Here is a 15,437-nt window from a genome sequence, read left to right as displayed (position 1 = left end):
TTTACCTTGGAAATAATCATGCTTGCAGCATTGATGGGATTGGCACCATACACTTGTCTTTGGATAATGGGCAAGAACTTGTGTTGAAAGATGTCAAATATGTGCCTGGCATCAAGAAGAGTTTACTATCTGTTGGACAGCTTGACTTGCATGGTTACACCACACTATTTGGTGGTGGTTTGTGGAAATTAAAAAGAGGTTCCATGATTGCTAAAGGAACCAAGAAGGGCACTTTGTATTGTCTGCATTGTAAAGCTTTGAATGGCAAGTTTCTTGCAGTTGCTGAAATTGGCTGTCATTTGGAGTTATGGCATAAGAGATTAGGCCATATGAGCCAGAAAGGACTTGATGTCCTTACCTCTTTGAAGAGGGTTGATGGAAAAGGCTCTAAACTTGATTTTTGTAATGACTGTCAGTTTGGAAAGCAAATGAAAAATTCCTTTTACTCTGGTGTCTCCCGTAAGTCAAATGTCTTGGACTTAGTGCATTCTGATGTATGTAGCATGCCTTTGAAATCGTTGGGTGGTGCTGCATACTTTGCCTCTTTTATTGATGATTGTTCCAGGAAGATTTGGGTTTATTTGTTGAAAAAGAAAAGTGAAGTGTTTACTGTTTTTAAAACTTTTCATGCATTCGTGACCACTCAAACAGGTAGAAAGTTGAAATGCTTGAGAACTGATAATGGGGGTGAGTTCACATCTAATGAATTTAAGTCCTTTTGTGACTTGCATGGGATCAAGAGGGAGCTTACAGCCCCTTACAGCCCTTCTTCAAATGGTGTGGCTGAAAGATACAATAGGACCTATGTGAGAGAGTGCGGTGCATGCTGTCCACTGCTAATCTCCCTCATGAATTTTGGGGAGAGGCACTTAAAACCGCGGTTCACATTTGCAACCGCTCTCCAAACAGGTCCTTAAATAATGGCATCCCTGAGGAGGTTTGGTCTGGCAAACCGGCCTCATATGACCATTTACGAATATTTGGCTGTGATGCTTTTGTGCATGTTAGAGATGAGCTGAGGAATAAACTTGACCCGAAATCCACCAAAGGCATTTTCATGAGCTATGGTGATGAGGGTGAATTTGGCTATAGAGTGTGACTACCTCAGTCCAAGAAAATTGTTCGCAGCCGTAATGTTGTGTTTAATGAGGCAAAGTTGCTGAAAAGTACTTTAGCCTCTGATGAAGACATGAAAAAGGTCAAATTTCAGAATTCGCAGCCACCTATTACTTCAAAGATGAGCCTCATGGTGCTGTACCACAGGCTGAAACTGATGATCAGCCGGTTATCTTTGAGCCAGATGATGACGGACAGCAAATAGAAGCACAGGGAGGTCATGGACAGCAAGATAGACTTGCTGATTATGAAAATGCAGGTGCTGGAAATGAAAATGAAGGTGCTGTACAGCATGAACAGCATGCTGAAAATGACTTACAGCAGCCAATAAATGCTGAAAATAACATGCCTCCAGATGTAGATCCGATTCCTGAGAATGTAGATCATTGGGTACGCAGGTCTACACGCCTACGAAGGCAGCCACATAGGTATGACCCCTCTTTGCATTATGTGATGCTTACTGATGAGGGTGAGCCTCTGACATATAAAAAGGCTAAGTCATGCAAATTCAGTAATAAGTGGGAGCTAGCTATGCAGGAAGAGATTAAATCTCTGTATGCTAATGATACTTGGGATCTTGTGTCGTTGCCCAAAGGAAGAAAGCCTCTTCCAAAAAAATGGGTTTACAAAGTAAAGACAGTTGATGGGAAACCCAAGTACAAGGCAAGATTGGTTGCCAAAGGGTATGCACAGAAGGAAGGGATTGACTTCCAAGAGGTCTTCTCACCTGTCGTGAAGATGACCACACTACGTGTGCTTTTTGCTCTCACTGCTGTATTGGATTTAGAGCTGTACCAAATGGATGTGAAAACAGCTTTTCTGCATGGTGACATTGATGAGGAGATCTACATGAAACAGCCCGAGGGTTTTGTAGTTCCTGGAAAAGAGCAGTTGGTATGTAAACTAAAACGCAGCTTATATGGGCTGAAACAAGCACCACGGCAGTGGTACAAAAAGTTTGACACTTTTATGCTCTCTCATGGGTTTACACGCAGCCATGCAGATCATTGTTTGTATATGAAAAAGGATACAGATGGCAGCCCTATCATACTTGTTTTATATGTGGATGATATGTTGCTAGCTGGGAAGAGAAAGACTAGCTTGGATGCCCTCAAAGATCAGCTGAAATCAGCTTTTTCCATGAAAGATTTGGGGAATGCGGAGCATATATTGGGCATGAGGATTCATAGGGATAGAACGCAGAAATTGTTGTTCTTATCTCAAGAAAAGTACATTGAAAAGGTACTGGACAGATTTAACATGGCTGAAGCTAAGCCTCTCGGAGTACCCTTACCTCCATACCTTAAGCTTAGTAAAGCCAATAGCCCAAAAGATGACATGGAAGCCAATGCTATGAAGGGAGTCCCTTATGCATCAGCTTGTGGCTCTCTTATGTATGCTATGGTGGCTACTCGTCCAGACATTGCTTATGCAGTGGGAGTTGTCAGTAGGTTTATGTCAAATCCTGGCAAACCACATTGGGAGGCTGTCAAGTGTATTCTTAGATATCTGAAGGGTACACAAAGAAAGTGTATTTGCTATGGGCAGGGTGCACTTAATCTGCAAGGTTATTGTGATGCAGACATGGCAGGTGACTTAGACACTCACAGGTCCACTAGCGGGTATGTCTTTACAGTTGCTGGAGGGGCCGTCTCTTGGTGCTCCAAGTTGCAGAACATCGTAGCACTGAGTACTACTGAAGCTGAATACATATCAGCTACTGAAGCGTCTAAGGAAGCTATATGGTTGAGCAAACTCGCAGAGGATCTCGGCATGTCTATGAGTACTCCAGTGTTGGGATGTGATAGCCAGAGTGCTGTGTATCTGGCTAAGAATGCCATGTATCATTCACGCACAAAGCATATTGATGTGCGATATCACTTTATCAGACCGATTTTGGAAGATGGTTTAATCACATTGACCAAGATCAAAACACAGGACAACCCTGCAGATGTTCTCACTAAAAGTCTAGACAAGGCTCAGCATGAGCATTGCACGACTAGTGGGAGTTGGTTAAAGGTTCACTCTGGACCTTTGAGTGGGAGGTTGTTGGGATGTAAAGGTCCTTTATTCACCTCCGTGTATTTTACACGTGTATTGTTATGTTGTACATGTGAATACACCCTTACGGGCCCTAAGTATAAATACATTTTATTCTTTGTGTACCAACACATTGTTGGTACACCCAAATCAGTTCGTCACTCTTACTCTCACTCACCTGCTCACTTCCTCTGCTGCAAATCTTCACGCTTCCGCTACCCGCGCACTCCAACAAGACCGACATCAGGCTCCTCTTCCTTCTTTGTCATCTACATCCAAGTTGCGAGGAAATTCCTACCCTTATTGGTATTCTACAGACTTCAGCACTTTGTCTTCGACATCGGCTTCTTCCCCCTGTTATACCTTACCCTTTGCATTGCATGATTTCATCATCTTTGTACTAGGGCGCTTGGGCAAGTGAACAATTTTCCCATGAGGGGCACTGTCCAAGTGGCACCTGCTACATGAGCATTCTTCAACATGTAGCATACTTTGCATCTCATTGTGCAGAGCACCACTTGAGCGGATCCTAAGCTGTTTCCACCGACGGCTGTTATTACCACACCACCATCCTTCTTCATCACATGGATACCTCATCACCTACTTTTCCTCGTAATCGACACCCTGAGTAGATGGGTTAGCTTGTATTGTTTTGTGATGTGTTAGGTGTACCCTCCCTACTCCTCTGGGTCACTATTCCTCAATCGGCCGCATCCCATAAAATTTACCACACTTCTTCAAAAAAAAAAACAACACACAAAAGTTCCATGTAGTTCCATCCGCCTTTGTAGGGCTTGATAGGCCACTGGGCAGCCGACGTGCACCCTTTGTCGAATGCCCTGTCCTCTCTGGGGTGACTACTTGGATTCCCTTGATAAGATAACCATCGCCTCTGTAGTCTTGGTAGGCCACTGGGCAACCAACGTGCACCCTTTGTCCGATGCCTTGGCTGCTTTGGGGTGGGACACCTTGGGGTACATCAACATCACAATGGCTGGCCTAACCTTTCGACTCAATTTTGGGCCTGAGAGGGGGTGTTGAGCTAAAATATTCATTACTTTCTGATTAGCCTCTTAAACAGCCCCAAAACACACTAAAAATACTCTTTTAGAGTAAAACCCTAAAACGGGGAGCGGTTCGAGAGAGTTTAGTGGAAACCCTAATTTTTGGGGCGCCCTTCCACATCTATAAATAGACATGCTGCCCTCATTCAGCTATGATCCTTGTTTTGCAGGTTACACCAGCCCACACACCCTCTGCTGCTATTGGCGCCTAGTTTCCAGCCTGCAGTCCACCTCCATCTGCTGTCCAGCCATCATCGACTGCAGCCACATCATCTTCAGCCTGTCCATTGCTGTAGGCGACAGCTCTCAGCTACTGACGACTGCTCTAGACTGTCCCAAACTGCTGTTCAGCATGTTATCCATCATCTCCAAGGTCAGCCAGCCTGCATTTTCAGCATTGCAGGCCCTAACACTCTCAGACACTGTTTCAGCCTGCTGTTTACAGCAAACTGTGCACAATTTCCAACCCCCGATCGGTGGTACACTGCTGCGTTTACCAGCAGAGACCTTCCTTCCAGCAGCAGCAGGCATAGTTGTAGCACTCTCCGTTTTTAGTGCGATTTTAGCTTCCAACCTCTTCTTCTTCTGCATGCGAATTTTCTTTTCTATTGAAGCTGCATCAAGGTTGCTAGGTCCTGGCAGTGATATGCCGGCCTGCTTTGTCTGGGCACGTGTCATGACCCGTAACGGAATAGGTATTGCCTCCTCGTCGAGGGTCTCGACTCCAAACAGCCCCAATGGGACAGATGGTACGTTGGCTGAGCTAGAAGACGGCTTTCGCTTTGGGCAATCGACGAAGAGATGGGTGATTCTGCACTCAGCACACCTTTGGTCAGCCTTGTCTCTGTTTTGTTGCTCCCTTTCGGGGCAGCGTGATGAGACATGACCTGGGAGACCACAAGTCCAACAGGTGATTGGATCCTGCGTCTGCCCTCCTAGGCCTCTACCTCGTCCTCTTCCTAGCGCCATCACCGGCACGGGGTGATAATCCATGAGGACAGTGTTGCCCTCATCGTCATGCGAGACGTAAGGGCATATGCACAGACTTGGGATCCGTCTTTGGTGGACGTCACACTCCGACATTGCTCTGCCCTTGAGCACACTGTACACTCTTACATTCATTTACAACATTCATTCACTTCAAAGTTGTGTTCTCTCTCTCCCTTCTTCTATTTGTGTTTGAGTTTTTGTGTTTGAGTTTTGAGTTTTGCGTTTAGGGTTTGAGTTTTGCCCTCTGTGTCTGTGTCTGTGTCTTTGTGTTTCTGTCGTGGTCGTACACTCTATGTGTCCTCAGTGCAAACCCTAGCACTCTTCTTAACAGAAGGTGCAATGAAAGGAAAGGGTTGGATGGGTGGGATTTGGAATTGAGGTGTGGATGGAATTGAATTGAATACAATGGATAGACTTTGAGACTTTGATGAAAATGTTGGAAATTGAAATGTAGGTGAAGGAATTTGTGTAGATGAAGCACCAAAATCAAACTGACCAAGAGGAGGAAAATTGGAAGAAGATTTACCTTGACTTTTTCTTATAATCACCTCTTCTTGTGTTAACATACAAGGATTCTATCCTCTTCAAGACCAAGTCCAATATCAACAAGCTGAAATTCATCTTCATGACTTAGTCCAGAATCTTGCATGAGAGGAGGAAGGAAAGATATTTCAATTTGTTTACCTTTCACTGATGAAGATGGAGTTGGATGGAAGAATGATACAAAATTGGCCATGTCCTCTACAATGAAACGAAAATATGGAAATAGAAGCCCAAAAATCCCTCAATACCATCTCTAAAATGCTCATCTTAAAATGATGCAATTTACTGGTATCTGCTGATTGGAAGCTCATAAACTCGTTATCCATTGTGCTCCAAGAATTATTTTTTGTAATCCATTACAATTTGACCAACTTTTGCTCAAAGGACATGACTATGACTATGCCAAATCATGTTAGATACAGCAATCACAACTAGTTGCATTCGACAAGTAGGAGAGCCCGTGACCAACCTTGACAGATACAAACCAATTGTTCATAAGCTTAGCGATTTCTTCATTTTCAAAAGACTCGACCTCCATCACATGGCACCTGCACATGGTATGTGTATGCACGAATTCAGACTTTCATATTCAGCATTGCAGAATGTATTTTCAGCATAACCTGGCAACAAATGATTCAATGTTTCTGGCATGTTAGGCACAGGAAATTAAGATATCTTTTTCAAGCTTCCTAAACTCTCCTGCAAAGGTGACTATCAAATCTAAGCTTACCAATGACATGTGCTGTAGCCGACTTTAAGCAGCACCACAGCATCCGACATGTCAAAGCCAAATCCACAGTCAATGATGCAAACATCTCATCACATACATTGCACAAGCTGAATTGAGTGACTTACAAACTTATATTCCTCAAAAAGGAACTGAAATAGATACTCAAGATTGTGCCTTGATATTCTTTGTGCACCTGATAGAAATATAGGCTTGTCCTCAGCCCGAGCTTTTGAAAATGCTTCTTCCCCCCAAGGAAACCAATCGACCTTCACAATCATCAAGGCCATACCAAAACTTGATAACATTGAAATCAAGTAACACTGACATTTTCTTGAATATAAACATCTGAAAACTAGAATAAGAACCAAATCCAGTGAAAATAATACCTCCATATTGTAAATTTAAAAAGGACAAATCCAACCGTAAATGCCTCTCCTAGAGTCCAGATCAAATTTCTTTTCAGTTTGGATACTTTCTAGTCCAAACACTTTGGGCCTGACCTTATTTCTGTCTCAGTTTAGGTATTGTCTCTAGACGTAGTCACCCTACTTTTCTAGTTCAACCTTTTGATAATGTAACACATTGCTGATGAGAATGAAGTGTAAATCAGTCATGATTTGCGCTGGCCTTATGGTGGCTCACAACTCCTCAAGGAGTTGGGACATGAGGACCACCACATGTGGCTACGTAGGCTCCTGGACTAACTAAATCATTGTTGGGTCATGCTAGACAAGCCGTCTTTACCCCAGCATATCCTTTAACCAACAAATGGTTTTTGAGAAGAATCATTTTCTAGCTTAGAAAAGGATCTTCCACTTATGCTCCCCCAAACATACTATCCATTTAGCCAAGTGCTTGAAAACCAAGGTCATATGTGGCTAAGATTCATTTACACATGAATCCCTTTCCTAAAAGTAAAAGCCAACCCTCTTGACTGCCTTTCTCCAGGCTTCTGCCAACCTCCCCTTCACACTCCCATCAACCCATTCTCTCAGCCTCTTGCCAGCCACCCCTCACACAGGCCATCCTTTCCCCTGCTTTGTGCTGCCCTATTCTGTCAGCACACTGCCCCTCCAGGCCTTCATCTCAACCTCCCCACCTCATATAAAGAAATGGTCACCCCACCTCCTATAAAGAAATGGTCGACCATAGAATAGAAACACAATCATATAACAAACACACAGACTAATAAAGAAACATAGTTAGGGTTAGGGTTAACACAGAAACAATGAACACAAAAGATGAAAGAAATCTAAATAATGAATGAATGCAATGCTCAATGTCGCAAACACGCTATGCCAGGTGAAATACTCACCCCCAAACTACTATGTCTTTAGGACCGGGGCAGAGAGTATGACCAAAAGCGTGTGTCATACTCTGATGGATCCTGAAACGCACCAGGCAGCCTCCTAGGAAGTCTAATAGTAGCAAACGCAACCCTAATGAAGGTTGGCAAGCAAACAGCCAGTGTAGAAAACAGCAAACGCAACAAGGTCTAATACCATGGCAGCTGGGTAAAGATGTAGAACTGTAAAGCACACCAGTCTAATGACGTGGCAAGGCTAGTCGGCTCCAGAAACAGCAGAACACAGATGGGGCTAGTCATACAACTGCAGACACAAGCAATCTGTCCACATGGCAATAGAGACTGTAGCTGAGCACTGAGTGGACAGCAGCTGCCTGGCTGGACAGCAAGCCGGAAAGGCTCAAAACAGTCATGAATAGCAGCAAACGGCTGGACAACATGCACCTAATGACAAGAAACAGTGGGCAGCAGCTTGAACTAAGATATCCTCCGTGAACAGGGTATGGATAGCAAAGAGAAGGCACTTGCAAGCTGCAAAAACAAGATTGAGACTGAGTGGTGGCAAACCTATCTATTTATAGATGGTTGTGCCCTCCCAAATTAGGGTTTGGTTGATGGAACACAAATACTCTCTAGGAACGCATTTCTTTTTAATGAAAGTCTGGTAACTCAATTAATTAAGCTTGTTTTGGGGCTGTTTAATGTGGCTAATCAACATGTAATGTAGTATTAGCTCAACACCCCCTCTGAGGCCCAAAATTGGAACCAAAAAGGATTGTACTAGCCCAAGCCCAATTTTTCTTTTCTTTTCCCCAAGGTGTCCCACCCCAAAGCAACGCAGGTATCAAACAACGAGTGTATGTGGACTGCCCAGTGGCCTACCAAAACTACACAAGTAACGGTTCTCTTACCAAGGGAGCCCAGCTGATCATCCCAAAGAGACCAAGGGGTTAAACAAAGGATTCTCCTCAGCTGCCCAATGGCCTCTACCAAGATCTACAAAGGCGGATGGAACCACTGTGGACTTTGCTCTTCTTTTTTTTTTTTAAGGGCTTTGAACCTGTGATATGATTTAGCATTTAGCATAGGTTTGCAATCAATGTGCTTCCTATTGAGTAATTTGTGCCCCAAGGGGAGAGTAAAAGGGATCATCTTAGTAGACCCAACACATCACCAAATGGACAAGCTATCTCTACCACCACTGGGTGTTGCTGACAAAGAAAACTATAGGGGGTATGCGGTGAAGTACAAAGAATAGGTGGAAGCAAAGGGAGACTGCCCTAGAAGTCTACCATGTGAGCTACCACGAATATGGTGGATCAAAAGCTAATGGTTTGTGAAGCAATAAATGAACCAAAGTCCTGACATCCTCAAGAGAAGAAAACTACCCCCTCTCAAAGTGGAAGAGAAAGCCAGAGGGAATCACCCTCTCTCTGTCAAGCTAAAGTAGTAGGCACGGTGGTTTTGTACGTTTAGCATGATACATTCAATATGCTAATATGTACGGTATGAAACATACAAAAAATTTTAAGAATAAAATATGTTGTTTCGTACATTCATCAAAAAAACACATACACTATTATACATAAAATTAGTCTACACACACAAAATGTGCAACTTAAGATAGATCATGAAGAGGCCTAGGCATTGTAAAGAAGAATGAGAAGAAAGGAGGAGGGGAAGAGAAAGAGGGATTTGGAAAAGGGAAAGGGAAAGGGAGAAGGAGAAGGAGAGGATGTAATATGTATGAATAAAACTTGAAAGTGAGAAAGAAGAAGAAATGATAGATAGGGAGAGGAGAATTTGAGAAAGGGACAAGAAAGTTATATAGAGAAAGAGGAAGATCTTCTTCTTGTACTTTGTGAGCTCTCTTAACCCTCTTGTGCACACTTCCATGCTACAACTCTTGATATTCCAACATGGTATCAGAGCCATCTCTGATCCATTAAGCTTTCCCTAATCCTATCTCAGTTGAATAAACAAGAAAGTTTCATTCTCCATCTTAACCTCTCAACCCTCATAGCTAGATCTAGACCAGCAGTCAGTGGAGGACCTAGTGAAGGCAAAGGAGGGAATATTAGCTCCCAATTTCTTCTGGGGAGTTCTTCTTCACCTAAGGGCACAACTGCTCATCATTTCAATGCAAAGGCATTTTTCCCAAATCAGTGCATTTTTTACAATAACGGATTTTGTCAACTGATGTGGTTTGTAGAAGCACAATCCTATCAGTTATCAAAGGGCATTTGTAGTCCCCCGAAGTGGGCTATCTCCACCTAAAAAGGTTTTTAAAAATTCCCTCTACTAGCCACACAAAGTGAAACCCTAACTATGTGTCTCATTGGCAGCCATAGCCAAAAAGCTTCAAGCTTTCTCGTTTCTACTTTAATCATCCTAGAAGTCACTAACACATCACTGATTAACCTTCTCTAGAGTTTATTGCAGAGCTAGAAGCTCCATCTCAGGGCTAGACACACTTGATGGACATCATTAAGTCCGTTAAAAGATTGACATTTTACATCTCAAGTGAGACATAAATTGTGAGATGAGTGTTTGTAAGCACTAATACTACATTTCTCAATCATTGCTTGTCAATGTTAATCAGAAATCTAAACGTTAAGTCTGAGTTATGAATGCCATTTGGCATTTTAGCACGGTCATTAAGTGTTTCTCTCATTAAGTGACACTATAAGGCTATGTGTAAAATTATAAACACATAGACCATGTCACTGCTTCTCTCCAAATATTGTCTTGCTGATTTTTGAATTAGATTCTAAGTCACTTTCAGCCTATTACTCATTTGGTTAAAACATCATTTCATTTGCTTCCGCTCTTATTTCCCGCTTTGTAAAGCATTAGGCACTACCATTGCCCTGTGCAATAGATAAGACCTTCCTATCATGGCCTATGTTGATGTAAAACCTCAAATCAGCAACAAGTGTGATGGAAGAGATTTCCATCCATGATAGGTATTAGTGAAATATAAAATGATGGAGAGGGGGTCACTGGCCCTTCATTAAAGGGACCAAGGCCATTGACCCATCCGACCCTATATATGTAGAAGATGATGAAAGAGCCCAAGCCATAATAATGTTGCACTTAGATGAATCCTTAATCCACCACCTTGATCAACTTGCAACTACAAAGAAAAAGTGGGATAAGCTCAAGAAATTGTATGGTACAAGAGGAAAGAACTCCAAAATCTTTCTCAGAATACAGTTCTTCGGCTTGGAATATAGATAAGGAGAAAACTTGGGAAAGTGCATTTCCCACATGAAGGGGCTAATAACCCAACTAGCTTCAGTCCAAGCTCAAGTTACTAAAGAAGATGCCATTGCAATACTTTTAAAGGCTCTAAGGAAAGTCTTCCCAACTCTTGTAACTACTCTAACAAATGTATCAAATCCTACACTTGATGGTATCATTCAATCTTGTCTGGATGAGGAGAAAAGGAAGGCATCACTACTCTAACAAATGTATCAAATCCTACACTTGATGGTATCATTCAATCTTGTCTGGATTAGGAGAAAAGAAATCAAAAGGAAGGCAGCACTAATTCAGCATCTACTTCAACTACCCATGATCAACTCTTAGTTCATACTATTTCCACTAAATATTCCTTTTACAATAAAAATGGACATATTGTAAGCAATTGTTGGAAAAAATATCCCAACAAGATGAAATGCAACAAATGTAAGCCAACAGGACATATCACCTCCACTTACACTAAAAGAATTGGAGGCCAACTATGTCTCCAAAGCACCTCATGACTACCATTTTTAATATCATCTTTCCATAAACATCCTTGTAGCCTACTTTATAAAGACATCCCACTGATTGATTAAGAGGGGGAACATTTCCATACTATGTGATCCAATGCCACCTTGGCATTGAGGGGGGGTTCTAGAAGTATAACATGAGAACTCTATGTAAGCAAGGGTACATGAGGGAAGGTGAGGTATGAATGGACTAGAGGATAGGGGAAACCCTAACCCTAGCTCACTCGGAGGCTATATAAACATGCCCAAAGTTTACTCTCAATCGATGAGAGAGTGTACCAATTGTACTTTCATGACTAACTTAATAAACAAGATCTTCTTCTTGTACTTTGTGAGCTCTCTTCTCCCTCTTCAGTCTTGTGTACTCTCTTCCATGCTGCAACTCTACTATTCCAACAATAGGAGGAACACAAGGCGTGGAAAAGGAAGAGGAAGACAGAGAGGGAGAGGGAGAGGGAGAGGGAGAGGGAGAGAGTAGGGTGATTGAAGAAGATAGTGGCTTGAAAGTTGAGCTCAAGAGGGGGAGATTGATGAAGATGGAGGCTGATTTGTGTGGTGAGATGGGAGGGAGGGGCCTGCCCTTTTATAAGGGCTGAGATGAGGGAGGAGAAGAGGAAGGAGTATGAAACATGAAGAAGTGTGAAAGAAGAGAAGTTTGAATGTGTAACAACCCAAAAAAATGGGCAAAATTTTTTCAAAATGTGCCAACGAACATTTTAGATGGTCATTTATTTCTTGTACAATTCGAACACAGGCAAGTTGTACTGTATCATATGAAACAAACATATGGCATGGTGCCGCACGAAATGTACCGTACACGCATGGAATGCAGCCTTGGTAGTAGGAGAGGATGCACCCACACCAATCCTGGGTACAATACTATCCCTAGATTAGAAACACTATTTGTTGGGGGCCGATTTTACAGTGCAATCAAAGCACCAAACTTTGAGGTACTTTCTAACGCAAACAAAGTTGTCAGAGAAGCATATGAGATGGGTGAATTCTCTCTCTATGTTTCATTTTTAGATTGTACATATTGATGGTAAAAAGAATGTTGTGGCTGATGCATTGTCACAAGCCACAAATTTCAACCGTCCACATGGTTTATCACACTGAGTTGGATGCCACAAAAAAGCAGTATATTGCTGATTTGGACTTTGCTAATGTTTATGATCAGCTTTGCAATGGCCAAAGGCATAAGCACTTTGTGCTCAAAGACGAATTTTTAATGATGCATGGACAACTGTGTGTCACAAAGCAATTGAGGCCTAGAGTTATCACTGAAAGTCATGCTCCTCCATGTGCAGGATACAGAAATATTGATGCCACAGTCAAGGCACTGGAGCATTTCTTTTATTGGCCAGCTTGGAGGCATGATATAGAGCAGTTTGTCAGGACACTCATCGTATGTCAGAAGGTAAAGCATGATAGGCAAAAGATGCCAGGCTTGTTGCAACCCTAGCCTATTCCACATAGGCCTTGGCAAAGCATTGCTCTGGACTTTATTTTTTAGCTTCCTAGGACACCTACAGGGAATGATGGGATATAGACTATCATTTGTAGGTTTAGCAAACAGCCCCATTTCATTCGAGTGATGAAGAAAATAAAGCTAATCATATAGCATGATTATTTTTATGGTACATCTTTAAGTATCATGATATGCCAAAGTCTATCGTTGGTGATCGAGACCCTCGGATAACCAATTTATTTTGGAAGGAATTGTTTGATAATATGGGTATCACACTAAAATTCTCATCATCCTTCCATCCGTAGACAAATGGTCGGCCCAAGGAAACAAATTTCACAGTGTTGGATCCTTTGAGGTGCTATGTTTCAGACCACAATAAACAATGGCAGCAGTATTTACCATTGGTTGAGTTTACTTACAACAACAAAGGAGTCATCCTAAGTGGTGGTCTGACGTGCCTGCCTGACTTAGGATAACTTGACCAAGAACTCCTACTAGGTGAAGACTCCTATAGCCTGGTCTTTCATTTTTAGATATTTTTCATTTATCACTTTCTTACACTTCTCAACCTGATACTTGGGCGTGTAAAAAGGAGAGAACTAAGCGTATTATGACCCACAGAGAACAGGGCATCGATCTCAAGTCTTGGCTCAACACCCAAGAACCTACCAAGCTCTCGCAAGGCAACACTAAATCCTTTTCTTGTGCTCACTTTTATTTTTGCTCCAACCATCCTTATTTATTTTTCCACAGCCTCGAACTTATCACATTGTGTCTTCGAAATGTGCACATAAGCATCACACCCAAAGATCCTGAAATAAGAGACATCAGGCTTAGTCCCGAAGTAAGCCTCAAAAGGTGTCATCCTGTCAACGGCCGAAGTGAGAGATCGATTAAGGAGGTGAATTGCGGTAGCCACTGCCTCGGCCCACAGAAACTGAGGTGTCTTGCCGTGCTCCATCATGGTGCGTGCCATCACAATCACACTTCGGTTCTTCCGCTCCAAAATGTCATTCTCTTGGGGAGTGTTGGTATTAGCAAACTCTTGGTGAATGTCCCTATCTACACAAAAACGAGCAACCTCATTAGACATAAATTCACCTCCCTTGTCTGAACGCAAGGTCTTCAGTCGTCGGCCAGAATGGTTCTCCTCAAAGAGAAGCCAATCCTTGAAGTGAGAGTAAGCCTTCGACTTAAAAGTCAAGAAATAGGCCCAAGTCATCCTGCTGTAGTCATCTACGATCAACATGAAGTACAAGCTCCTCTTCAGAGACTCGGCCCTCATCGGGCCACAAAGATCCGTAGATACAAGCTCCATGGGTGAAGTAGACCGCCTAGAAGCTTTGTGGGGAATCGCATCTCGATGCAGTTTCCCACGAATGCACGAGACACATGGCTGATGGCTCACCACTATGTCCGGCAAACCTCGGACAAACGACCCTCGCGACGCCTTCCGAAGGTACTCATAGTTCAGGTGGCCAAACCGAGCATGCCATAGCTCGGACTGTGTCTGAGAAGTAAGAAGAAGAGAAGTAAGAGCTGAAGAAGACTTCAATTTGTAGACTCCATTCTCCTCATACCCTGCAGAGAGAACCTTCCTTGATCCACGATCAAGGACTCGAACAATATCACTGTCAAACTCCACCAAGAGGCCAAGAGCACAAATCTTATGAACCGAAAGAAATGATACCCCAATCCTGGCACATGCAACACCTCAGAGGTGTGGGCACCACAACGTCCATCTAGAATAAGCTGCATCTCACCCTGCGCAACAATAGACACAGAAGAGTTGTCTCCAATGAGAATCTGCCCACACGAAGGTCACAAATGGGCAACACCAACGGAAGAAGGAGTCATGTGCCGTGAGGCACTACTGTCCACAATCCACTCTCGAGCCTGGGGAGCTGTTATCGCAGCATCAGAAGTTGTTGGTGTAGAGTCCTCAATGACTGCTAAGTGTAGAAAAGCAGCTGATGAGGGTGCAGCCATCGCTCCAGAGTCCTTCGTGTCCTTCTTGGTATCCTTCTTGTCTTTGTCAGGGCAATCTTTCTTCCAATGTGACCGGTCTTGCCACAAATATGGCAAGTTGATTCCTTCTCCTTGTCCTTCTTGGATTTGTTGCCCTCCTTCTTCCTCTTTTGGTCCTTTCCCTTCTTTTGAGAGGCTTGACCAACCAATGCCTCCGATTTGGAAGCATTCTATCCCTTCAATTGTTCCTCCTGGTCCAAGATCATACAAACCAACTCTTCCCACCGAAGAGTCGACTCCCGCCTTGAAGCAATAAGAGCGGAATAAAAAGTACCGAATCATGGCGGCAACTGGGATAGTAAGGTGATCACCATGTCTTTGAAAGAAATAGGCTTCCCCGCATTTTGAACCTGCATTTGCAGCTGCCGAAGCTTGT

General features: G+C 43.0%; 1 protein-coding gene across 2 annotated transcripts in view; it reads right to left on the bottom strand.

The window, feature by feature from the left end:
* LOC148033146 (catalytics) overlaps window positions 1-15,437 on the bottom strand; it is a 129,173-nt gene that overhangs the window by 99,550 nt on the left and 14,186 nt on the right. The window contains exons 3-5 of one of the 2 annotated variants that reach the window (XM_087680960.1): window positions 6,677-6,749; window positions 6,484-6,505; window positions 6,223-6,301 (exon numbers count right to left, since the gene is read on the bottom strand). In XM_087680960.1, coding sequence (XP_087537086.1) covers window positions 6,223-6,301; window positions 6,484-6,505; window positions 6,677-6,749 — 174 coding nt within the window. Of the gene's footprint in view, window positions 1-6,222; window positions 6,374-6,483; window positions 6,512-6,676; window positions 6,750-15,437 lie in introns of those variants that run through there. The other variant, XM_087680961.1, reaches the window with a different exon arrangement.

This window comes from Lygodium microphyllum, chromosome 7, assembly GCF_053477565.2.
Source record: "Lygodium microphyllum isolate KBCC chromosome 7, Lygodium_microphyllum_v1.1.10, whole genome shotgun sequence".
In the NCBI taxonomy this organism is placed as follows: Eukaryota; Viridiplantae; Streptophyta; class Polypodiopsida; order Schizaeales; family Lygodiaceae; genus Lygodium; species Lygodium microphyllum.
Note: the sequence above shows the minus strand (reverse complement) of the source record. Positions and strands in the feature narration are given on the sequence as shown.